Raw genomic sequence first — 24,760 nt, forward strand, 5'->3', positions numbered from 1 at the left:
TTCAATGTACAACTGCATAGTAGACAAACACAGTACAGGCTAACAACAAATTTCTAGAATAATTGCAAAACTAGATACAATTGAACAAATCTACAAAGTGATTCTCTTCCTAAGCAAGTGTTCTAGAAAACAAAAAAAAAAATCCCACACATTGTGTGCAATCTAGAACATGTGGAAACTATGGTCTAAGAATAAATATTTTTCTTGAAACTGTGAAGACTGTGCACTTTTGTGATGTTTTTGGTCATGTTTTGCTTTGATTAGTTGTTTTTTCCATTGCAGTCCACATCTCACCATACCATACTGACTCTATTAAAGAATCTTAAGCAGCCCCTTTATAGCCACTAGGGCTGGGAATCACTGGGTACCTCACGATACGATACGATACGCGATACATGGCTCACGATATCGATAATATCGCGATACTGCGATAATTGGTAAAAATCCTCTCTAATAACTACCATTATATAGAACATGTTTTTGGGGGGAAATATATCCCCATTTATCTTTTTTACCTTAAACACAATCATACTAAACAATTTTTCTTATTTTGTGCAACAAATTATAGACACTTTTGTGCAAAATTGCTGAAATCAGTAAAACTATGTCTTTGACAAACATTGACAACAACTGAATTGGAATTATCTGTCAGATTCAATGTTAACAATAGTAAACATGATCAGCAGTGACACTACTTAGTGCAGAATTGTTGTAAACAGAACAAATATTAAATAAGTCAAGTAGTGACAGCTATCTACCTCCAAAAGAACGTCACCCCAAAGGATGATGAATATAATGTTTTACAGCCTCTCTCAAAATTGACCTAATTTTTTGTGCACTTTTCTCTCACTTGAAAAGGGCTGAGCATCCAAAAATAAAGGCTGATTTACTCAGACTGTTACTTGAGATTATTTTTCCATTTTTTATCATTTTTCCATTTGGTCAGTCAGCAGTCAATAGGTAAAATCCTTAAAACACACATAATAATGGCAATAAATATAATTTTAAGTGCTTCAATTAATTAGCATTCTCCCTAATTTTACAGTGAATTCATGTACTTTAGTTTAATTACATTTAAATTTAAGTTCATACATCAAATCCTGCTTTTTTATTTAAGAATTACTTTAAAAATAACATTAGCAACAAATGATTACATTGTTTGAAAACGTCACATTATAAATTTATCAAAGTTACACCGTACAGCAGCAGGTTAAACATTGAAGTGCATGAAAGCGAAAATTCCGACGCTCCTTGAAGCATACACAGACAACTGCGTAGCACGCGCTCAGTTCCCACAGCAAACAGGAAGTAAGTGATCGCTGACATTCTAGCGCTCAGACAAAGTCACTTCTTACCGGGTGGATCTCCTACAGATGGAGGATAAATGCTGACAGGTAGGCATGCTTCACACACGCGCTACAGAGCCTGTATCTCACCGGTGCTTCTCCCGAATGAGCGCGTGCATCGCTATTAAAAGTCCGACGCAGCGTGCGCCCATAGTTCCGGCGCGCGACTCAGACGCCTCTTTAAATGAAAATATAATATCGATACTTGGTGAGAACCCATCGAGAATCGATCGCAGGACTAAATATCGCGATATATCGCAATATCGATATTTTGGCACACCCCTAATAGCCACGCCATGCCACATCCGGCATATCCATTCCTAACAAAGATCCTGGATCATACTTCTTTATAGTCCATGGGGAGGGTCACCAAGGCCGCTCCTTTTCATGTCCCTTCCTTTTCCTGAGGAGAGTCACTGGGTTCAATCCTCTTCATGTGTCCTGTCCCTGAGGAGGGTCTCCGGGGTAGATCCTCTTCATGTGCCCTGTTCCTGAGGAGAGTCTCCGGGGTAGATCCTCTTCATGTGCCCTGATCCTGAGGAGGGTCTTCTGGGTTCAATCCTCTTCATGTGCCCTGTTCCTGAGGAGAGTCTCCGGGGTAGATCCTCTTCATGTGCCCTGTTCCTGAGGAGAGTCTCCGGGGTAGATCCTCTTCATGTGCCCTGATCCTGAGCAGGGTCTTCGGGGTAGATCCTCTTCATGTGCCCTGATCCTGAGGAGGGTGTCTGGGTTAGATCCTCTTCATGTGCCCTGTTTCTGAGCAGGGTCTTCGGGGTAGATCCTCTTCATGTGCCCTGTTCCTGAGGAGGGGCTCCAGGGTCACTCCACTTCATCCATCCTGTCCCTGAGAAGACTCACCTGGGGCAATCTTTTTTATGTGTCCAGTTCCTGAGGAGGGTCCCAACCACCCTTCTCTTCACATTTCATATCCGTGACGAGGGTCATCAAGGTCACTCCACTTCATGTGCCCAGTTCCTGAGGAGGATAATCGGGGTTGCTTCACTTCCATCCGTCCTTTTCCTAAGGAGAGTTGCCAGGATTGCTTCTCTTCATGTGTCTTCTCTTTGAGGAAGGTCCCAATCACCCTCCTCCTTACGTGTCCTGTCCCAGAGGAGGGTCATCAGGACTGGTCCCCCTCCTGCCTATTCCTTGGGAGGGGTTCTCCTGGGTCATCCTTCCAACTCCCTGTTCCTGTGGAGGGTCATCGGGGCTGCTCCTCTTCTTGTGTCTATCCCTGAACAGGGTTGCCGACGCCACACTTACTGTTCCCTGTCCCTGAGGATGGTCACTGCTCACCCCACTTGTCTGTTTCCTGTTTCAGAGGAGGGTTGCCGGGGATGCTCCTCTTCATGTTTCCTGACCCTGGGAAGAGTTGTCGAGAATGCTTCTCCTTTTTTGTTTTTCTTCCATGTTCCCTCCATCCAGGTGTTTTTTTGTTGTTGTTTTTGTTTCAGGCCATCTGGGATTTGCCCTTTTGGGGAGGGGTACTGTCAGGATTGTGAACTTTGATTTGGGTTTTGTCAATTGTTATGATTTTTTATTATGTTTTGTATTGGATTGTCCCTCAGTCACACTGGCTTCAGGTTCATGGTCCACAGCTGTCTTCATTTATGATAATTACCGTCAGCCTATTTAGATGTCTGGTTTTCAGTTAATCCCTGTAAGATCATCTGCAATGTTCTGCCATACTTTGTGTTTCTCCATGGTTTTTGTCATGTTTTGGTTAAATGTTCAGTTTCTGTCACCAAACCCGGTTTAGTGCATATTGGGTCCCCCACCAACACTTCTGTGGAGTGGTACTAAGAGGATTGTGCCCTTCAGTTTGATGGTGATTTTGGTCATGTTTTGTTTTGATTCGTCCTTCCTGTCAGTCACACCAGGCTCATGGTGATAAAGCAAAAACACAAACGCAGCCACTGATTCTGCATTAACTAGAAATCACAGCAAAACGCGCTCTGCTCTAAAAACCACTTACTAAAAACAACCTTTTACAGGATCCATACAAACTAATGGAGGCAGTGATGTGCACTCCTGCAGGTTTTACATAATCCAGAGAAACAAAATGCAGAAAAACAAGTATCTGTGCAGTTTAAAAACAAGGTCGACCAGAGCTGGCGCCTTATCTATAAATCACTCCAACCTTGCATATAATATTAAAAAAAAAATACAGTCATCCATAATTCATCTGAGCCAGAGAGTAAAAAACAAAGATATCTAGGAATGTGTCAGAAATCATCACTGTGACCTCTGCTGCAGAAAACCAGAAACCCCCATGACGACCTCAGAGGAACACCCACACGTCTGTGTGTACCTGAGTTGCAGGATGAGGTCTTCTCCTTCCCGGATGACACTCATCGCAGCTTCCTGTGGGTCAGGGTTAGACGTTGGGTTAGTGTGAGGGTTAGAGGTAAAGGGTCGGGAGGGGTGTTAGGTCGTTGTTAGACTTCCGGTCAGAGGTCGGAGTCGTTGCCGGTACCTGAGTGTTGGTCTGCTGCTGCTGCTGCTGGCTGATCAGAGCCTGCAGGGCCTCCACCGTGTCCGGGCACACCAGGAGGTCCGAGGAGAGCTGCTTCTGGAGGCCGTCCATCCATGCGGACAGCTGAGGGGAAATGAAGGAGAAGAAAAGTCAGAGGACGAAAACGAAAGGAAATCAAACGTGAGCAGGTGTGCTACCTCCTTGGTGTGAGTGTAGAAGGACACGGCGAGGTCCAGCAGCAGTTTCCTCTGCTCTACTCGCTGAATAAAGGCCTGAAGTGCACAGAAACCACGTAAGCAACTCAGAACTGCTCCGTTTAACATCCTCACATATGTCGTATGTACCTGCATTCGCAGCTCCAGGTCTCGGGACGCCTGGTAGATCTCCTCTTCCTCACACTCTCCAGACTGCGCCAGCTGGTCTGCTGCCTCCAGAAGCTTCTCCGCATTGGTGTAGGTGTTCTAAATCGTATGGGACACAAACGAATATCTGCATTGTTGCACCTTCACAAAGGCAAACTAGTCAGAAAGTTCCTATTTTTGTATCCTTAAACCGAATGTCTCTGGGTTTTACCTGCGCCACCTGCTGGAAGTCGTCGTGCCGCTTCTGCAGCGCCCGCGCCCGGTGCAAGGACTTCCCCACACCTGTGTGTTTGTTCAGGAACACCTCGCCATGCTGCTCCACCCAGTCCAACACCTGAAGGAGAAGCAGGTAGGAGGAGAATCTGGAAATTAGCATAAAGCCAAATCATTGTTGTAGAAATTTGCTGATTGAGATCTGAATTGTCATTGTTTCAAAGTCAAATAAAATCTGCCCTTATTGGCCTGATGTATTTCTTCCATTCTCTCCTAAATAAATTAGTGTTTTTAACATGTTATTGCTGCATTTTTTTGATGATGGGAGACATCTATAAAGAAAATTAGCTTAAAATGGAATTTTCTGAGTATTTCTTTAGTCAAATTGTTGTAAATCTGGAGCAGACAAAAAAAAGTAAAAGGAAAAGGGTATTTGTTATATAAATAGTAAACTGGGCAGAACTAAAACCAGTATAATCATCATTAAAAGGGGAACTCGGAATGCTTGGAAAAATTGGAGTGTAACTTTATTCTAAAGTCCGTGTCACATTCCCGCTATATACAATTTATACGGATGAAGAATGTTCATACACGAATATACATGAAAAAAGTGAGAAAAGTCGTGGTCTATATGTGAATTTTTCACAGATGTATCACAATTAAACCTCCCGCAAAACATAAACCCGCGCTTCATTGAATTTCTTCACTTTGATATTCAGATCACTGTAAAGAAATCCCCCAACTTCCTCCTGTGCCCCACAAGAGACCCCTTCCCCCACCCGGACGAGCCAGACGGGGGAGGGGGAGTCTCCCAATCAGTTTAGACAGGTGGAGGGGTGAAAGATCGGCCAACTTATGTACCATATAAATGTGATATTTATCACAAAATATGCGAATGAATGAACTGTCTGATTACTGCTCTGTTTATATGTCATTCATTAGTGATTTGTGTGTCAATTACGCAATTTTAACGTAATATATGCACCGTATTAAAGTTGTACATAGGTGGTGTGTAAATGAAAAGTCCCATAATTGGAATGGTTGTGGAAATTTGCGTAAGCATCTTGCAAAAATCACGCACAATTGCATAAGATTTATAATTCCATTTAAAATGCGAAAAAATGCTCAAAATACACATAAACTGCGAAATTTAAAAACAAACAAAAATTTTGAAAAGCTTAAAACCAAATTCACTTAAAGACCCGTTGGCCAAAACTTATCAACGGACATTTGGGAACATGGACACAAATTACGAATGCAAGAAACGCATATCACACATGTATCGCGGAAGATGCGAAAAAATGTACGTAGCGGCAGTTTGACACGGCCACGAATAATCAGGGACGTTTAATACAGCACTAAAGATCAGATTCAGTGTCATTTTGACGTTTGGACCGGTATAACCGAACCTGTTTAACATCCTGCTGAAACACACACAACTGCAGGCGCTGGTGGAGGCGGAGCTTACGGTGCTGCCACGCCCCCTCTACCTCATGATGACCCTGCACAACAACAAAAAATGAAATAAAATTCCACATCAGTGACTTGTGACTTGTTTGCTGCTCAGCTGAATGATCTGATCGACCCTCACCTGCATCACCTGGTGCAGAACCCCCATGATGGAGTGTGTGGCGGCAGTGAAGTCTGGCTTAGTTGCTGACTCATCAGCATCTGTCGCTGGGCAACGCTGAAGGACCTCCAGTAACGCTTTCCCGCTTTCACTGACCTGTGCGAAGAAAAGTAGTTGTTGTTGGGTCTATAAAAGAGCGGACCGTCTGTGGAACTGACACTGATACCTGTGTGTAGTTGGCGGAAATCTCCTCATTGAGCTCCTGGTGTTTCTTTATTGCAGGCTCCAGCTCGGCTGTCGTCGATGGCAACGGTCCCTCAGAGCACAGCTTGACCCATCCCTCCACTCGGGCGAGGAACTAGTCAGACAGGAAACGTGTGTGAGACAGGTGGACGGGCGGCCCTGAAGGTATGTTATCCCAAAAAAAAAAAAAATTCACCTGCTCTGCTCCTTGATGGAAACCGGTTGCCATGGCGAGCATGTTGCTGCGCTCCTCCAGTGCACTTGTCATTGACTTCCAGTCCTCCTGTAGCCGTGACGACACCAAAGCGATCCGCTCCGCTCCGTAGTGGCCAGCCTCGGCGAGCCTCGCAGCTACGGTGACGACGCTGTCCACATTCACACTGCCGTTCTGGACAAACACATAGAGATGCGTTGGTTCTGGAGCTTAAAAAACCCACACATCCAGAAAAAAAAAAAAGCAGACCATGCAGTTGGCGGTGAAATGCTGGTGCTGCGTTTGTAGGTCGAGGGCGTGCTGGTGGTTTTGACCGACTTCTGCCAGACTCTGCATGAAGAGTTCTTTACTGTGAGCGATCCACTCTGACATCTGCAGCAGAGACAACCATGACAGGTACAGAGAGAGAAAGACTTTAGACTTCAGACAGATGTTCAGGTCCCCTCATGCAAGGAAAATGTCCATAAACTCCCACTCCAAATATATTTTTATCTATTTTCAAAGTGTTTTGCTTTAGTTACGATTGTGCTGTTTTTAGCCAAAATTTAAAAGCCTGTTTTGGTTTTTAAGAAGTATTTTCTGCAGCGAGGGAGAATATTTTAGCAGTTTTTTTCCTAGTTTAGCCAAGGGTGCGACTTGTGCTCAGGAGCGACTTTCTGTTTGTGTCACGTCAGGAATCCAATGAATTTTTGTGTTTTTAAAGACATAAATGGGCTTATATTTATACTTTCCCAGTAAACACTAGTTGTCCTTTGTTTCCTCTAACAACCGCTAGAGGGCGCTTTATCCGAAGTATTTGCTAATGACGGTGGCAGAAGAAGTGTCGTCCAAAACAAACAAGGAAGAGAATCTGGTTGTTTTCCGCTAAAACGTTGATACTTTTATTATACAGATCAAAAGATTAGTATTCTTGTGTTTATTTATTTATTTAGCTAGCTTGGCGGGTTTGTTCTGAAACATCAGAGTTTTCTCCCAAGAGTGCGACTTATACTCCAGAGTGACTGATATATGGTTTTCTTCTTCTTGATAAGTTCTTGCGACTTTTACTCCAGAGAATACGGTACTCAGAAATGCAATTTTAATCCTAAAGTATTCTATATATGTCCTCCATCATGAGGAAAATTTTAATTGGAGTGGGTCTTTAAACACACACACAAAAACATGTGTTAACTGTAAAAAAACATGTTTCTCTAATGATTAAAAGCAAAAACTAAATGTAAAAAAACTAAAATAATCAATTACAGTAGAAGTAAAAATGAAAAAGTTAATAGAGAATTTGGAAAATAAAATCTACAAAATATATGCTACATGAGGTAAAACTAGCTAAAAAAATATAATAATGCTAACAGTAAATGATTAGCTTATTAGCTAAGACAGTGTTAGGCTATATTTGAATTCCTTCACTATTATTACACTCATTTTGTAGTGCTGTCCAAAGTAGAGCGCCCAAAAAAGTTTCCCAGAATTCTCAGCGAAAAACAAGTATGCCTTGATGCTAGCTAGATTGGAGAATATGGACCACAATGCATTGCGTGTGAACAATTTTAGTTTAAAAAAAAGAGTTTAAATGTTTTTTTTTTCTTACTAAACCTTCAACTTTTCATCATCAGAACACACATTAATTCAAAAATAATCATCCTAAAATGCTCATATTGTTTAGGTTTTCAGTTTGTGAATTCTGTGACATCATAGTGGCAGTTTAAACAAAAAAAGTATTGAGAATTGTGTCCAAAGTGCTTTTAAAATCCAGGGCACCAGAAAGTTCTGTTAGAAGTTAAAGATTCAGGTGAGAACTTAAACATAGATTTAGTGACATTTAGAGAAGAGTCATTATTAATGTTCAAAAATGCTTTGTAAAATATCTAAATGTGGAAAAAAAAACACATTCACTGATGAGAAAAAAATAAATAGTGTGTGTAACAACAGAGAAAGAGATTTAACTGTCAAAGTATCAAAATTGATTTTAAAGTTATTTCTAAAAAGTTACTATTGTAACTTTAAACAAAAAAACAGTTTACAGAAAAAGTTCAGCTTATTAATAGTGAACAGTTTAAAAATAAAAGCACTTTTAGCAGCTAAGCTAGCAGAGGAAGGTAAACAAACCTTGGTGGCGTCCTGTTCGAACAGGTGGAGTTGCAGCGCCTGGTCCAAGTGCAGCTTCTTATCGCCCCAGCTCTGCAGTAAGTGAGTGCGAGCGCCCTGAAGCCGGTCCAATAAAGACGAAACCTTCGGCGCCACGCTCTGGAAGTCGGCTCCACCTGACAACCAGGTGCCCCCGCCGCCCCCGCTTTCGTTGGCGGCTTCGCCGTGGGATGACCCCAGGCGCATCCGCTGAAGCAAGCTCCTCCCCTCTCGGTCGAGGGCGTCGACGGGCGCGGTGGCGATGGTGTTGCGGAGGCGAGCGTGCTCCTCCAGGAGTCTGGGCAGGCGACAGTGAAAGTTAGTTGAATCCTCCCCCGTCAACATGGCGGGCGATCAAACACTCACTTGCGGGCCTCGTCAACGTCCTGAGGCTCGGGTATGCGGCTCAGCCCGGCCTCCAGCTGCTCCAGCTGGGCTAGCAGCTGCGTGGCAGCCCCTGAGAACTCCTCTAAGCCAAGACGCAGCTCAGTCCACTCCACATGGTCGTACTCCAACGAGCCTCCCAGGTCAGAGGTCAGCTGAGAGGGATCAATAAGTCGGGACAGACCCTCCACTGACACCAGACTGGTCTGAAGATAAGGAGAGATTTATTGCTCACTGTGAAAAAGCCCTAAAAATCCTCAGTTTTTGTTTTTACAGACTGTTCAATACCTCAAAACTCAGCTTGGCACTGCCCAGGTTGGTCTTGTGTTTCTGCCAGAAGGTGTCCGGTTTGATGAGCAGCGCCGTGTGGATGTTTGAGGAAAAGGACTCCTGTAGCGTCCGCAGCACCGGCTTCACGCTGTCCCACTTACTGCCCCGCATGTCCACCACCACCGTGAAGCCACGCGCACGCACATCCTCACTGACGGAGAAGCAGCCGATGACCAGCGGGGATTCTCCTGACACATTTCTAACCTCACACTTTTGTCAAACTGTCAGTTTTTCTGCCAGTCCTTCACTGACTCACACAGTTTAGAAAAAAAACTTTGGGCTGAAATAGCTTCTAGCAGGTCTCATTCGTTCACACCGAACACAATTTGCGCAGCAATTTATGTCCAACGCATCTATTTTATTACGGTGCTAAATAGGTTGTTCAAAAAAGTGTTAATTAACCGCCATGTGTGGGAGGAGCGTTCAGGAATTACGGTAATTCAAAGAGTGCTTGTCCACATGTTTTACGGACAACATGCTCGGTTGCTAAACACACACGGCTTCCACAGCCATAACTTGACAGGCCAAAAGATAACCTTCGGTGGGCCAAATTTAGCCCGCGGGCCCCACTTTGGGCACCCATGGTCTGAATAGAAACATTTGCTGTATTTTATAAACGGTTGTGGACTACACCCGTTGATTATATCATCAAGGTGCCACAGGATAAAGGTACCTCGGTGTGTGGAGTGCTCCTGCCTCAGGTGGAGGAGTTCAAATATCTTGGGGACTTGTTCACAAGTGATGGAAGATCGGAGCGTGAGATCGACAGGTGGATTGGAGAGGCCGTTATGTGGTCGCTGGTTTCTTGTGGTGAAAAGAGAGCTGAGGCAGAAAGCAAAGCTCTCGATTTACCAGTCGATCTTCGTTCCAGTCGTCACCGATGACCGTGAACTCTGGGTCGTGACCGAAAGGACAAGATCCAGACTAGCTTCCTCTCGAGGGTGGTTGGGGGCTCCCTTAGAGATAGGGTGAGAAGCTCTGTCACCCGGAGAGAGCTCGGAGTAGAGCTACTGCTCCTCTAGGAGCCAGTTGAGGTGGCTCAAGCATCTGGTCCGGATTCCTCTTGGAAGTCTTCCTGAAGGGGAGTCTCGGGCATGTCCCACTGGGCGGAGGCCCATGGAAGACCCAGGACACTCTGAAGAGACTATGTCTCTTAGCTGGTCTGAGAGCGCCTCGGGGTCCCCCCAGAGGAGCTGGAGGAAGTGGCAGGGGAGAAGGAAGTCTGGGCATCTTTGCTTAGACTGCTGCCCCCGCAACCCAATCCCAAATGAGCGGAAGAAGATGGATGGATGGTGGCACAGGCGCTAAGTTCCTGATAGGTTGACCTAATGGAAACTCTTAGCCAAAGTTCAGATATTTGAACACTCAGGGAATATGATGTCCCGCGTCAGAAATTTTGTTGTGCCACCCAAATTACGCTTTCTCTAATAGCTGTGCTGCACCTAATGCCCAAAACACACTACGAGACCTCGGATCGGGTCTATACATATAAACTGGATCCCCCTGACACACAAATCGTGTTTGGTGTGAACGCAGCTTTAGAAGAAGACAAGAAAAGTTCCGTCTGCCGTACCTAGGGATAGTTGATAAGTAAGTAACCAGGCGGCTGAGGTCTTCCTGTTTTATTCGATCGTGATTGGTCCTGGCAGGAAAGGTGAGGATTGGTCCACCTCGTTTGTCGCGTCCACCTGGAGGTCACACGACGACTCTGAGCCATGCATGTTACAATAACACAAAAGCTGAAATGTAAAAGCGTCATCAGAGGGTCTTACCCGACACAAAGGCCACTTTTTCTCTGAGCACCGTCAAGACATCGACCGCCCGGACAGACTCCCCTTTACCAGAACCTAAAGGAAAACAAAGGCATGTTTAGGTGACGTCCAGACTAGAGTCGTAAACGTCAGAACTGTAGAAATTATAAATACAAAGTATACTTCTATTACTTCAAAAAAGAATTACTTAGACACTTCTACATGGGGATACTCTGAGAAATATCCTATCACCCCTAAAGACAACAAGACTGACTGTAGTTTGAACCAACCAATTGGCAGCCTGGCTACTTAATCCACTGAGCTTCAACCACCTTATCTCAGCACAGTATTGATTACTGACAACGAGCTGGAAAAGCACAATATGGGAAATGCTAGAGCACTGAAAACACTAGTTTACAGATGTAGATGGCATCAAGCCCATGAATTTGACATGCACCTTTTGAGGGGGTGTCAGGTTACAACATGAGCTACTGGTGAACTGATGGCCTAAAACTGATGTATTATTTCTCCAGTACTTTCTTTACTAAGGAATTGATATTTAGTTCAATGCAGGACAACCAGAGTGCTAGCTAAAAACTGAGTAATCAACAGAGGGTCTTAGATATTCACAAAGAACTACAAAAAGCTACAAAGACAGTAGGCATGTGACGCACATTCAAGAACGCACTAGACTTTTGTTCACAATAGACAAGCAGGGAGGGGATTCTTCTTTTCTTTTTTTACTATGCTAGTGCGTGTACAGTTGGAAAATGCTCAATTTCAATTGTAAATGTTGACGCGGTACAAATGTTTAGCTATTTCCGATATACGGAAGACTTGGTGTCATACAATTCTGGACACAAACCACAATTATCCATTTCTCCTTCACAATCAATTTTCAAACAGTTGGCACTTTCGTGAGTAAAAAGGGACACCATCTATAAGTCGCTTTCAAATATGCACGTTCAATGGCTGCGTGTGTTGTATGCAGAACCCGAAAACGGTTGTAGAAACTTGCCTAGCTATGAACACAAGAGTTTTAATAATGGAAACGCACTATTACATGGACTTTTCATTGGAAGTGGTCGCTTGAGGACGCGTTGCCAAAGGTGGTGTGATTGTGGCTTAATACAAAGGCTAAAGCAAGTCTTTACCTGATTTTCCTTTACATAATTGTGGTAATTGCTAAAAAGATAGACAAGGAAACAAATGCTAGTTACAGCTTGCTAGCTAAGATGCTAATATTATTAGCACCTAGTGCTACTGCGGTTCCAAAACCAGGTAAAGGAAACAACCTTTTTTCATATCTTGTTTGAAAAGAGACTGTTGTCAATTTTTCTACATTAGCTTTATTAGCCGGTTGCTAACATCGCCTGTGGGGAAGCACGTGTCCCAACAAATGATGTGTAAAACAGTTTTTCAGCTCAGCAGACTGATGGTACTGTGAGTTTCACTTTATTTTAAACCACTTCCACCCATACGACACAATGAACCCAGTCAGGTTCACAGAAGAGCTAACTGATGCTTTAATCAATAAGCTGAATCTCTGCAGCTCAGTGTGGATGTGTGTGTACTCGTACAGCTATCCATGTGGGGACAGATAACATTTAGAAACCTTGTGAGGACATTTAAAACAAACTGACCTTCAAGACAAGTTAAGGGCTCTGGTCTGAATCTGTTTTAGGGATGCAGTGGTCTAAAGACAACGTGGGGAATGGATGCTGCATGATGTCAAGCAGGATCCCCACCACTGCTTCTGGACTGGAGACAGATACAAATATAGATGTGTGTGTTGTAGACAAGCCTCCCATATGTGTTAGATCATCCTGCACAGCGGGAGGAGGCTAATCCAACACATACACACACTGAGGACATTAAACGTCTCACATTAGCAGCCCAGCAAGCAGTGATAACCCTCGGAGAGAAAACCTACAAACAAGGAGAAGTGGAACATGCACCCAGGCCCGGGCTGCTTCCTCACAGGCGTCTCCATCTGTCTCATCTCAGCTTAGACTGACAGTTCAGACCCAGACCGACTGACTCTTTCATCTCAAACACAGGCCAAACCACAAAAGCAACATGACCTTGATGTGAACGTGGTGAAAAACAGGAGTAATAAGAGCCAAGAAACAAATGGTAAGATTAAATGACGATCATTTCTAAATATATTATTTTTGGTTTTGAATTTCAAATGTATAACTTTCCCTATCAGGCGTGTATTTGTCAAAGACTACAGCTGGCAACAAACCTAACTCCAAAAATGCATTATTTTTTTCAAAAATCCTTTAAATCCATTAAATCACATGTGTCAAAGTCAAGACCCGGGGGCCAGATCCGGCCCTCCAGATCATTATATTTTATTGTTAATAATGGCCCAATGTTACAATGTTATCTTGCGCTTATTTCTAACTTGTATAACTTTGACATTTTTATGGAGAGTAAAATATTGAAAGTTATTTAAGGTTTAAATTGATTTTTTCTAGAATAATATTCCCGCCTTTTTCTTATTCATAATTATGCTAGTTACGGTTTCAAAGTTTTAAAAACTAGCATTATGCTAGGTTTTTGGACTATTTTAGCATTTACTAATAATTGTTTAGGCTATTTTGGAGTTTAGCTAATATTTCAGCTACATGCTAGCTGTTTTGGCTAATTTATGCTTTTTATACGTTTTTTAGGGTGTTTTGGAGTTAGGCTAATATCTACACGCTGACTGTTTTGGTTAATTTAGGTGTTTTTGGTTGTTTTTTTATTTGAAGTTTGTCAGGCTATTTGAAGTTTAACTATTTTTTTCAGTTAGGTGCTAGCTGTTTTGGCTAGTTTAGGCTTTTTGTTCCAGTTGTTTTTAGTCTATTTATGAGTTTAGCTAATATTTCGGCTATATGATAGCTGTTTTGGCTAATTGAGGCTTTTTTCCAGTTATTTATAGCCCCTTTTTAGAGTTTAGCTAATATTTCAGCTACATGCTAGCTATTCTGACTAACCTAAGTCTTTTTTTAAGGCTAAAAGATAGCAGTATTGGTCCATTTTTTGAGTCGCTAACAAGGTTAGGTGTTATTCTGAATGTGCTAACACAGCTAACATGTAGCATTGTTGAACTGTGTTAATTAAATATATTTTTATCACATTTGGGAGTTAGCATAGTCACAGTAACATTTGTTTTGTCGGTACCAGTCCTTTCTTTACAAGTTGCTAGCAAGGTTGGGTGTTATTCTGAATGCACTAACATGTAGCTCTGTCGGACTGTTTTATTTTAACGCGTTGCTAACACGTTTGGGAGCTTCATGAAATACAAACTAGATAGTATTGACTTGCCGGAATTACTAATCATATCTATTTGGAATCATTTGTCATCATAGATTTACACTGAAGAGGTTCTAAAGACAAAAAATCTGATAGTGGTTTGGTAAAATGTAGAAACAGGTCATCATTGTCACAGCTGTTTGGGCTCCATTCTACCCAAAGACAACAGTTTGCCATAGTCTACCTGTTTTTAAAAAAATAAACCGTTTGAGACAGACATTGTCCATGAGAGATCACAGACCAGCTACTTGACTTTCAATGACCTATTACGACAGTCTAGTTGCTTCTTGTTTTAAATAGCTGAACCGTAGACACCCTGGAGACCAACTGGGTAACACCATGTCTGTTCCTAATACATGACATACCCTGCTTTATTGCTATGTAGGTAAAAAAAAAAAATACACTTTTTTCAAGGATGTCATGCCTGCACTAAATAAATAGGGCATGAAATGTATCAATATTTTTTTTCATTACAATAATGATAGAAGTATCACTGCCATCAGCACAAATGGTTTATAGCTTCATTTGCTGCTTACATTTTGTAGTGCCGAGGATCCCCTTTTTATAAACAGTGAACCAATAATGTCTGAAATTGACTATATAATTCTGAACAGCAGAAACATACAGTAGTCTGAAAGTCATATTGACTATGTTGTCCCAAAAATGAAGAATTGGACGGAATAGTTTTGTGGAATAATAGGGGTTGGTCACTCGTTCTGCCGGCTCAGTAACAAGTACGGCTGCCGTCTGTTGTCTGCAGATGTCATGCTCTCCGCCCATCCTCCAGTGTTATCAGACTTCTCATGTGTGCTGCTCTGCAGGGATAGCCTTGATGGAGATCTATAGTAGTGTTTCCCTTCTCGTTCCATGTTCTTGCCAATCTTTTTTTCTGTTTCTGACCACATTTCTTCTCAAGTCCACATAGAGCTCCATCCATGTATCGACGTTGCTTCAACTTCTGACCACGACTCAGTCTAAGCCTCTGGTACTGACCCTGATTCTGTTCTCCAACCACGCTCAAGCAAATACCCGTCGTTACCACTTCTGTCGTCAACCACGCCCCTCCAGTAACTGCTGATACTGATCTCAAGATATTGCATTATTCTAGTCAAAAACTCCCAAGGATTACTCTATTACTGAAAATCTTCACTGGTCACTTGTCTCTCCTTTCACAACCCATCTGGAGAAACCACAAAAAGCCTCTTCAGTGTCCTCCACGCCCTCACAGAACAAATTATTCCTTTTTCATTGTTTCACCTGAACTTGCCGTCAGTAACCCCCCCCCCCAGACCCTTTCAGTATTCTGTTTCTTGTGAAAGACAGAGATACTGCAGTCCAGCTATCAATGTTAACATGATAAATGATCCTACTCTACCACCATTGACTGTCTATTCACTGGACATCTTCACCTAACCCCCCCCCGTGTCTCAAACAGGAAGTATCCGCTGGTTCCAAGAAGCAAAAATCCCATACAAATCTATTGAAAAATAGACAGCTAATACTGTGTTACATTTTATTTGTCAGAATAACGATACTTTCTCTGATACATTCTTCATAACACCTTCTTTTTAATCATATTTTTTTCTTAATCACAAGTTATTTAAGTTATAAACTGACCAATCAGAAGCCTCAGTTAAAGCATGTGGTGCCTGCTGACCCCCACCACAACTGTTGACAGATCGTCCTGAGCTGCTTTAAACAGAAGAGGTGTGGACTTCCAACAAGCTCACTCATGATTGGCGACAGTAAAAACTTTACTCAGACCGACTCCAACCAATCACTGTCGACTGGTTTCAAAATGGCGGCTGCCGTACCAGGAAGTCACAGTGACGGCTTAGCCATAAGCTTCTATAGAGAAATATAAAACTATTTCTCAGTCAATGTATTTGTCAGGATAATCATAACTTTTTAAAAACACGTTCTTTATAATCCTATTTATTTTCACAATATTTATCTTTATTGGCAGTTATTCAAGTTATAAACTGTCCAATCAGATGCCTCAATAAAAGTATGTTGTCTTACGTGGAGCGTTCAAAACTTCTGATTGAAACAGTTTCAGTGAACATCCAACAAGCTCACTCCTGATTGGCCAGAGTGGTTGCCATAGCAATCTTGACTCAGACTAATGGTTAATATGGACTAATCCCAGCTTACTGACACAGTCTGGCTCCAACATGCTGCCGTCCATATTGCAAAAAAAAAAAAAAAAAGGAAATTGCCAACTGATTTGACTTAATTTCATTGGAGCAGGAAATAAGCCATTTTCTTTGGGTGATGTCACACTCACATGGTCCAGTTCTCTTATACAGTCGATGAGTTGACACCGCTATGTAGTCAACATGTTCAGGTGCTTATCTATGTTTTATATCAACTTCATGATATTTTACATAAAAAGCAGATGTTTTGATTTTTGACCTCATCGGCTTGCCGTACAGTCATTCATTAGAAGACATTCACATGCTCAAACGTGCCTTGTTATAATGCTATGCAATAATAGGACGGTTGTTTGATTGAATCCAGCATAGGAACAATGTTTGATATTAAATTAAGCTCACAATGTTGTTTTTCAGTTCAGTAAAACAGACAAATCTGTAGGGAAATACTTGAATAAATCAATTGACTGTACCAAAACATTAGCTGAAAGTCAGATTTTCTGTTGGTGAAAATGTCTGAAGCCTTCAGGCCCCGCTGGAGATTAGCTAATGGACAGGAATTTAATCAGCGTCTAATCTGAAAGTCTGATGATCTTTAGAGTCCATCAAACACTTGTGTTTCAGTTATCAGGGAGAAAAGCCCTTCTCAGTCTATTCTGCTCAAACAGAACCCCCCATGAGTTGACATTCCTATGATCTCTGTACAATTTCTACCAAAAAACTGACTCTTTTTTTTTTTTTTCAGACAAAAATCGATTCATGAATCAATTATGCAGATGATGTCTGGTTGTATAGTCAAGGTCTAGATACACGTCCAGATTTCAGGTATTTCTATTGGAATATGTTTGATATACTGATTTATCACCTTCACTGGTCCGGTAAAAACTCCCAACTGGTAAGTGTGCTAAATTCCACCATACTGCTTTCTGCTGTGTATTAATCAGACAAGAACAGCCGATTGATGCATGCGGATTCCTTGTGCTTTACACCGTGGGTCAGTGCGGTGCCTCGACATTAATGGGTTAGTAGTGGGTGTTTGTAATTTGTTGAGTGTGCGAACGTGACTCAAACCGGCGTGTTCACCACCGCCCAACACCGACAGAAGTCGGACTGATGCTCGATAAGCCCATCAATCAGACGGGAAGGAGAAAAAGGATTTCCATTCACCTAGCCCAACGAAACTCTTTCTTGTGAGTCAGTGTGAAGCCTAAAATAGCCGCCGAGCGGAGCAGATGAAAAGCCTTTGGAGGAACTTGCTGTCAGACTGTCAGGATTCATCAAACTGATTACGCAACAAAAACTAATGAATACATTTCCGCACAATGTCCCTTCGAAAATGTCAGCCTGTAGGATATAAAGACATCGAGTTCGGACTCATTCTGCATCAGTAAGAGAAGGAGAAGAGCCAGTGACCTCAATCGTTTCCTTTATGGTTATATACAGCTAAATATTTTAACTGTTTTTTTCCTTTTTAACAGTACAGGAACTTAATTTGCATCACATCGTCAGTGCAAAGTGTCTACAGGACATAGTGGATCATGCACACCAAACTGTGGAGATCACATATCACACGGTACAACAAGCCAAACAGAAAAAGAGAAGCTTGTTTAAATCAAAGCTGTTTAACAAATGATGTTCACCGACTAAACAATCAATTCCGCGCAGAGGCTTCTAAATGAAAGTCCTTCATCTTCGACACGATAAAGACGTTTTATCTGCTTTATAATAAAAGCCCCTCAGCTGCTTCCAGACGAGTGTATGTGGTTGTTTTTGGATTTAAAGGTCTTAAAGCTGATTTCCAGAGTGACTGTTGAGTTTGTTTGTTTCTTTGTAGTCAGTTCTTCAGCTGTTTCTCAGAAGACGTTCTGTATATCAGGGTTCTCAATCTTCATTTTACTTTGGGGCCACTGAAGACAGAGTCTAGTTGAGGCTGGGCCGTATGGGGTTCTATTTGTGCCAAAAATATGTTTTTGTGTCCACTGTCCATATCGTGGGTGCCAAAATTTGACCTGCCAAAGGTTATCTTATGGCCCGCCAAGTCGTGCCAGCGGAAACCGTGGAAATTTTAGTTAAAACCCTTCAAGCGTTTTCCATCGATTCTCTTTAAAATAGTAACTTTTTAACATAGTTATGAATAATGAAAAGGCAGGAATATTATTCCAGAATAAATCATCTTAAACTTTAAATAACATTAAGTATTTTACTCTTCAAAAAAGTATATTTTGTCAAAATTTTACAAGTTAGAAATAAGCACAAGATAACATCGGGCTACTAATAACCTTAAAAAAAATTATCTGGAGGGCCGGATATAATTACCCAGAGGGCCAGATGTCATATAGCCAATACATCACCAATACTTTGGTGATGTCATACAACCAACACATCACCAATACTTTGGTGATGTCATATAGCCAATACATCACCAATACATTGGTGATGTCATATAGCCAATACATCGCCAATACATCACCAATACTTTGGTGATGTATTGGTGATGTATTGGTTGTATGATGCTCCTACACTACACTCTAGTCATTACTAAGGTGTGATTACGGGCTCCTTACTGATTGCACTAAGTGCTACATGAACGGGGCGTGTACTTGATACACAAATGTCCGTAGTACTCCCATTGGATGTCCACACCAACAACGCTATGATTTTCCCATTTTCTCATTTCTACTGTAACAATCAAGCTGATAAAAAATGTAAAATTCCATTCCACACGCCTCCATCTCTCCTACTTCACCCTTACATGTATGACCTCTCACCTGCAGCATACCTGTAGAAAAAAAACACTCTACAAGTTCACCAAATGGCCTACAACCCTGCTAGTTTGTCCGGGTCACTGGACACAGATTTTCCCATTTTCCCCCTGTTTCCACCCCTAAAGGGCAGTTGTGATAAAAACGTTAAAAAACCTATTCGAACAGGGGAACACTGAAACATCTACAAGGCCCCTCTGTGTCTGGCTGGGTTTGTTTTGCCTCTTCCAGCCATGCATGATGTTTGCAGTCACTCCTGCCCATGGTTACATTTCTGACATTCATTATTTATTCAGTTTGCAGCTCTTAAAGCGCCGTTCCCCACACGGAGAAAGCTGTCCGGGTGACTCGTTGTAACAGTTTACCTTTGCAGATCCTACACTGCTCTTTCTAGGTGACCTTTTCTGAAGAACAACACACATCTTTCAGGAGTTTGACGGCCATGAATGCATCGGGTTGGGTTTTCGGTTGTACCTGTAGTTTATGCCCTGGCTCAATATCTACCTAACATCTTCAGGGTGGACAGCACTGACATTTAAACAGCTTTTCAACTCATTTAGTTCTCCACCCTGAGGCTGGATGAAAAAAAAAAAAAAAGGCCAAACTGTCTGCTGTACACCCAAGTCAGTATTGGATCAATCCGGCATAAATGAATTGAAATAGAGTCAGAAAAAGGCGTCTTCAAGGTGAGTCATGGTGATGGTATCTAATGTAATGAGGTTTGTTTTCATCAAAAGTTCAAGAAGTGGGATAAATACCTGTAACAACCTAATAAATTTGTATCGTCGGTCGTCTCGGCTTGTCATGAACTGGAAAATCTATACAAATTTTATGCCTTTTGAAATTATGCACATATATTTAGACTGTTAGCTAATTAGATCGCCTCATCAAATAAAGAAGAGAACTGCAGAGAGATTCATGAATACATTTTTATGAAATGTTGGAGTTCTACTTGAGAAATTTGTTCATCATGGAAGCAATCAGCAAATAGAAATAAAGGCGTGAATCTTCATTTATACCTAGAGAGCAAAGCAGACTGGAATTCTGATGCTTTTGTGGTTTCTGCTTTGAATGGTAAATGGTGTATACACATATCACGGGTTATTTGGACGCCAAAAAGGCAGCAGAGTCGCAGTTCCATGTGTCTTGCCTAAGGACACTTTGACACATAGGTGGGCAAGGAGGGGACTGAATCTACATAGGTCGCCCAATCAACATTTCGTTTTCAGCCATGGTTAACATTTATTTAGAACCATTGTCTGTATATAAGAACTGGACAGAGTGAGTGTGATGTCATCCATAGAACATGGCTCAATTGGGGATCCAACCAAATGAAGGCAATTCAGTCGCTATTTTTTTAATGCATTCTCAATCCCACCTCGGTACATATGGATGTATGTTTTCGGGCCCCCTCCGCGCCACTTTTTGACTTTTTATGTGTCCCGAGCTTGTCGTTTTTTTTTTTTGTTCCCATTAAATCAGGGTCTCCCAACCCTTGGAAAGTGGTACTGGACGGGGTAATGGATGGAGAACAAGTACCAGGTTAGGATTAGGATAGTGGTTCGATCCTTGTCCTGAGGATTGGGGACCCCTTAAATAGCGTATTAAGTTTTTCTTTGTCAGTGGCCCGATACCAAGTAGCCCTCGGATGGGCACAAGATTGCTCAGTCCAGTTCTCTACATACAGTCATTGTCGAAATCTGGCAATCAAACGTGAGACTACCTACTTTTATTGAGGCCTCCGATTGGTCGGTTTATAACTTGAATAACTTGCGCTACAGAAAAATTAGGATTAGCAATAGGTGTCCCCAACCAGTACTAGTCCGAGGGCCGCTTGGAGCCGGGCCACAAACAGGGAAAAAATGCATGCGCTGCTTAGGGGTCCCCTATCCTCTGGACACGGACCACTACTCTAACCCTAAACTGGTACTGGTTCTGCATCCGTTACCACATCCGGTACCACATTCCAAGGGTTGGGGACACCTGATTTAATGGGAACAGCCGGTACAACAAAAAACAAAAGGTTGAGGACGACAAAGAACGTCAAAAAGTGACGTGAAATAGGCCCGAACCACACGTCCATTTATGATCAGTTGGGAGTGACAATGCGTTGTTTTTTTTCGATACCCCCATGTTGAAGCCATATGACACCAGTAAGAAGTGATTAGTTCGAGACGGTCCAAGTCATTGCTTCAATGGCTACCAATCTAGCCAATCAGAAGTGAGCTTGTTGAAACTCCGTCAGTGTACACATAGAACTGGACAGAGAGAGTGTGACGTCACCTATAGAAAATCCCCGATGTCCGGCTCCAGCGTAATGAAGCCAGTTCAGTTGCCATTTTTCCACGATACGGACGCCGCCATGTTGGAACCAGTTGGCCCGAGTCGGTCTGAGTCAATTGTTCTACGACAACTAATGTTCCCAGTAAGTAAGCTTGTTGGAAGTGTAATACCTCTTCTACTAAAAGCGAATCGGGAGAATCTGTCAATCAAACACACCACATGCTTTTACGGAGGCATCTGATTGGTCCGTTTATAACTTGAATAACTTGCGATAAAGAAAAAACATGATGGAAAAAAAATAGGATTCGCAAGAACTTCCTAATTGGAACACGAGAGGCAAGAGATTGCCCAATCCAGATTTCCATATACAGTCAAATCTGTCAGTCAAACGTTTGATGTAAGACTATCTATTTTTATCAAGGCTTCTGATTGGTCAGTTTATAACTTGATTAGCTTGCGTTACGGAACAATTAGCAAAAACATTTTTTAAAAGCTACCAGAGCACTTCCTGTTTGGGGGTCACTCAGTCCAGTTCTCTTGTACAGTCAACACAATTCTATGTCAGAAAATATTTATTTTCATTAAATGTATGACTTTATTTTAAATAATAACTCTAACTAGCTAACAGATGTTTACTAGTTAAATATCAGACATTTCTAGGCTGATTTGAGAAGCTTTTTTTAACCATAAAGCAGCATTTTAATCTGTTTTAAAAGTGTTTTGCTATTTGAATTTACATTAATCTGTAGTAAACCAGACACAGTGGTGTGTCTGTAGATTGTCTCTCAGAAGAATGTCAAAGGATTTGGGATTATTCTCCTCATCTGTGCAGCGTCCATGTCTCTCAGGAGCATCAGCTCCATAAGCTGAGGCGGCAGATGTTTTCTGGTCCCAGGAGGCTGCGGTTGATGGTCCCTGGGGGGTGGTTGGGACCCCCCCAGGGGTCTCTCCACCTGTCCCTGCAGGTTCTGCAGTCCGACCTCCTCCAGCAGTCAAGTGGAAGTTACAGCAGTTACATCACACACGCGCCTTCAGAGAGCCAGCAGGCCTTCCCACAATCCTCCTCGGTGGAACCCACCACCCCCAATATACATTAAGGCTCGTGCACGCGCACGTGAGCCACACACTGGTAGTACCGGACGCACGCGCGCACCCCTGCAGTCAATGGGCGGATGTTGAGGCATCATGGCGACAGCAGCCTCCACCACACGCGCGCGCGCGCACGCGCTCACACCCTACCTGCCGTCGCCTGGCCGTCCGGGCCCGCTTCTCCTCCTCCATCTGCCGGATTCATCCTCCACCCTCCTCCTCCTCCTCCTCCTCTTCCTCCGCCGCCTCCCTCCTCCTCCTCCTCGCGCTCTCTCCTCCGTTTTGTTGCTCCGCTCCTCGCTCCTTCTCCCCGCCGACCGAATCAGAAACCTCTGCGGCTTCACATCCGATCGGCTCCGATCCAGCGGGCTCGGATGCTGCGCTCCGCTCCTCCCGGGTACCAATCGGGCCGTCAGCGCTGCATCCTCGACCGTCCGTCCGCGCGCCCTCCTCCTCCTCCTCCTCCTGCTCCTTCCGCCGCTGCTCTTTAGGCTCCCGTTATCCCGCGCGACATCGCGCCAAAAGCGTCACTTGCCACCGTTACCGTGCGGGACCCCCCCCAGCTCGTCGCCCCCCCGCCTCTGCCGCCGGTCCGGCCAGCGCGCGCGCGGTCCGCCGCTCGGTGTGTTCCAGCACGCAGGCGCACCGGAGACAGAGAGGCAGGCGCTGTGCACGAGGGCTGCAGCAGCTGCTGCACCGACGGCACGCGCGCACGCGCAACACACACCCACCACCGCGTTACTACAACGTTCCGAGTACCGTTACTATCAACAGATCAGCTGACTCCAGCTGTACTAACATAACGTGTTCTAGTCTATGCAGGTAAATTAGATTAAAAATAAAGATAAATATAACATTGAGCTGGCTTGTAAATGACAGATTTAGCTTCAAACTGAAAAAAATAATTGTAAATGAAAATGAACAATAAAGATTTATTCAAACAAGAACTAAAATAAAAGTGTTTCAAATATGATAAAAAAAAATAATTAATTTGGATAATTGATATATTTATTATGTGTTTCATTTTAGGAATTCACATATTTTGATCGTTTTATTTTTTTTATTTTGACAAAAATCAAGTGTTAAAATAATTAAGTAAAAGAGGCAGAAATTATATATATTTTTATCTTGTTTTTGTTCCTCTTTTATTGTCACAAAAAGTTTTTGTGTTTTTAGTTGTTTTGTGAGAATGAAAAAAAAATGCCACTAAAGTCATCCTCAGCTGAGGAAAATATGCTGTTCTCTATGAAGTTACAGCGCCATCAAGAGGTTAAAAGGACAAACAGCGGGTCTTTCCTGTGAGCACTAGAAAAGACTTACTTTTTTTATTTTTTTGTTTCTATACTGAATTCAGTGGTTAGCACTCTTGGCTTATAGCAAGACAGCTGTGGTTCAAATCCCGGCTTATGTGGAGTTTGAATGTTCTCTTTGCCCATATATGGTCTTCCTCCTGGCCCATCATACCTCCAAATACATGCTTTAGGTGAATTTGTTATTCTAAGTTGTCCCTAAAAGTGTGTGTGTGCCCCTACTATCAATAACCGATCTAAATACGGAACTCTACCGGTCTCACTCCGCATCCGCGAGCCTTCCGTCACTTACGAACCCATAGAGTTCCGCATCAGGTAGTGCTAGTGACGCCTGCAGCAGACTGGTGACCTGTCCAGGGTGTACCTCACCTTCACCCAACAGTAGCCGGGATAGGCTCCAGCAACACCCATAGCCTCAAAAGTGACACAGTAGGTGAAGACAATGGATGGAATTTGGACAAAAATTGACTTTTTACTTGGTAAACAAAGAAGTCAAATATATTATTGCTATTTTTTTTTATCTTTATTTAAAAATTTAAGTTTTTTTTTTTTTTTCAAAACATCCTATGATTAAAGACGAAAATTGATATTAATGGGATACCTTATTTTAAAATAAGTTGTTAAAACATTAAAATCTTTTAAATGATTAGTTTACGAAACAGAATTTAACTTATTCTTTGCTTTACTTAAGACCCAAATAGCGTACTTGTTTAATTGCACCTGTTTATAGCCCTTCTCTCGTTATATACCAGATATTGCATCACATAAGTCAATATTTTTTAGGTAAACAATCTACGGCATGGTCTTAAGAATAAATAGATAAATAAATAAATACATTAATTAAATTCAA

General features: G+C 42.5%; 1 protein-coding gene across 2 annotated transcripts in view; it reads right to left on the reverse strand.

Moving 5' to 3' along the window:
* Positions 1-23,249, reverse strand: part of LOC112156731 (kalirin) — a 68,769-nt gene extending 45,520 nt beyond the window's left edge. The window contains exons 1-16 of one of the 2 annotated variants that reach the window (XM_024289037.2): positions 22,751-23,249; positions 11,032-11,106; positions 10,833-10,947; positions 9,218-9,410; positions 8,912-9,135; positions 8,528-8,843; positions 6,674-6,796; positions 6,407-6,598; positions 6,194-6,325; positions 5,989-6,123; positions 5,807-5,899; positions 4,396-4,518; positions 4,167-4,283; positions 4,020-4,094; positions 3,823-3,945; positions 3,658-3,710 (exon numbers count right to left, since the gene is read on the reverse strand). In XM_024289037.2, the coding sequence (XP_024144805.1) occupies positions 3,658-3,710; positions 3,823-3,945; positions 4,020-4,094; positions 4,167-4,283; positions 4,396-4,518; positions 5,807-5,899; positions 5,989-6,123; positions 6,194-6,325; positions 6,407-6,598; positions 6,674-6,796; positions 8,528-8,843; positions 8,912-9,135; positions 9,218-9,410; positions 10,833-10,947; positions 11,032-11,106; positions 22,751-22,805 (2,144 nt within the window). In that variant the 5' untranslated portion in view covers positions 22,806-23,249. The remainder of the gene's footprint in view (positions 1-3,657; positions 3,711-3,822; positions 3,946-4,019; positions 4,095-4,166; positions 4,284-4,395; positions 4,519-5,806; positions 5,900-5,988; positions 6,124-6,193; positions 6,326-6,406; positions 6,599-6,673; positions 6,797-8,527; positions 8,844-8,911; positions 9,136-9,217; positions 9,411-10,832; positions 10,948-11,031; positions 11,107-22,750) is intronic. The other variant, XM_024289035.2, reaches the window with a different exon arrangement.
* Between the last annotated feature and the right edge of the window lie 1,511 nt (positions 23,250-24,760).

This window comes from Oryzias melastigma, linkage group LG2 (assembly GCF_002922805.2).
Source record: "Oryzias melastigma strain HK-1 linkage group LG2, ASM292280v2, whole genome shotgun sequence".
NCBI classification, from domain to species: Eukaryota; Metazoa; Chordata; class Actinopteri; order Beloniformes; family Adrianichthyidae; genus Oryzias; species Oryzias melastigma.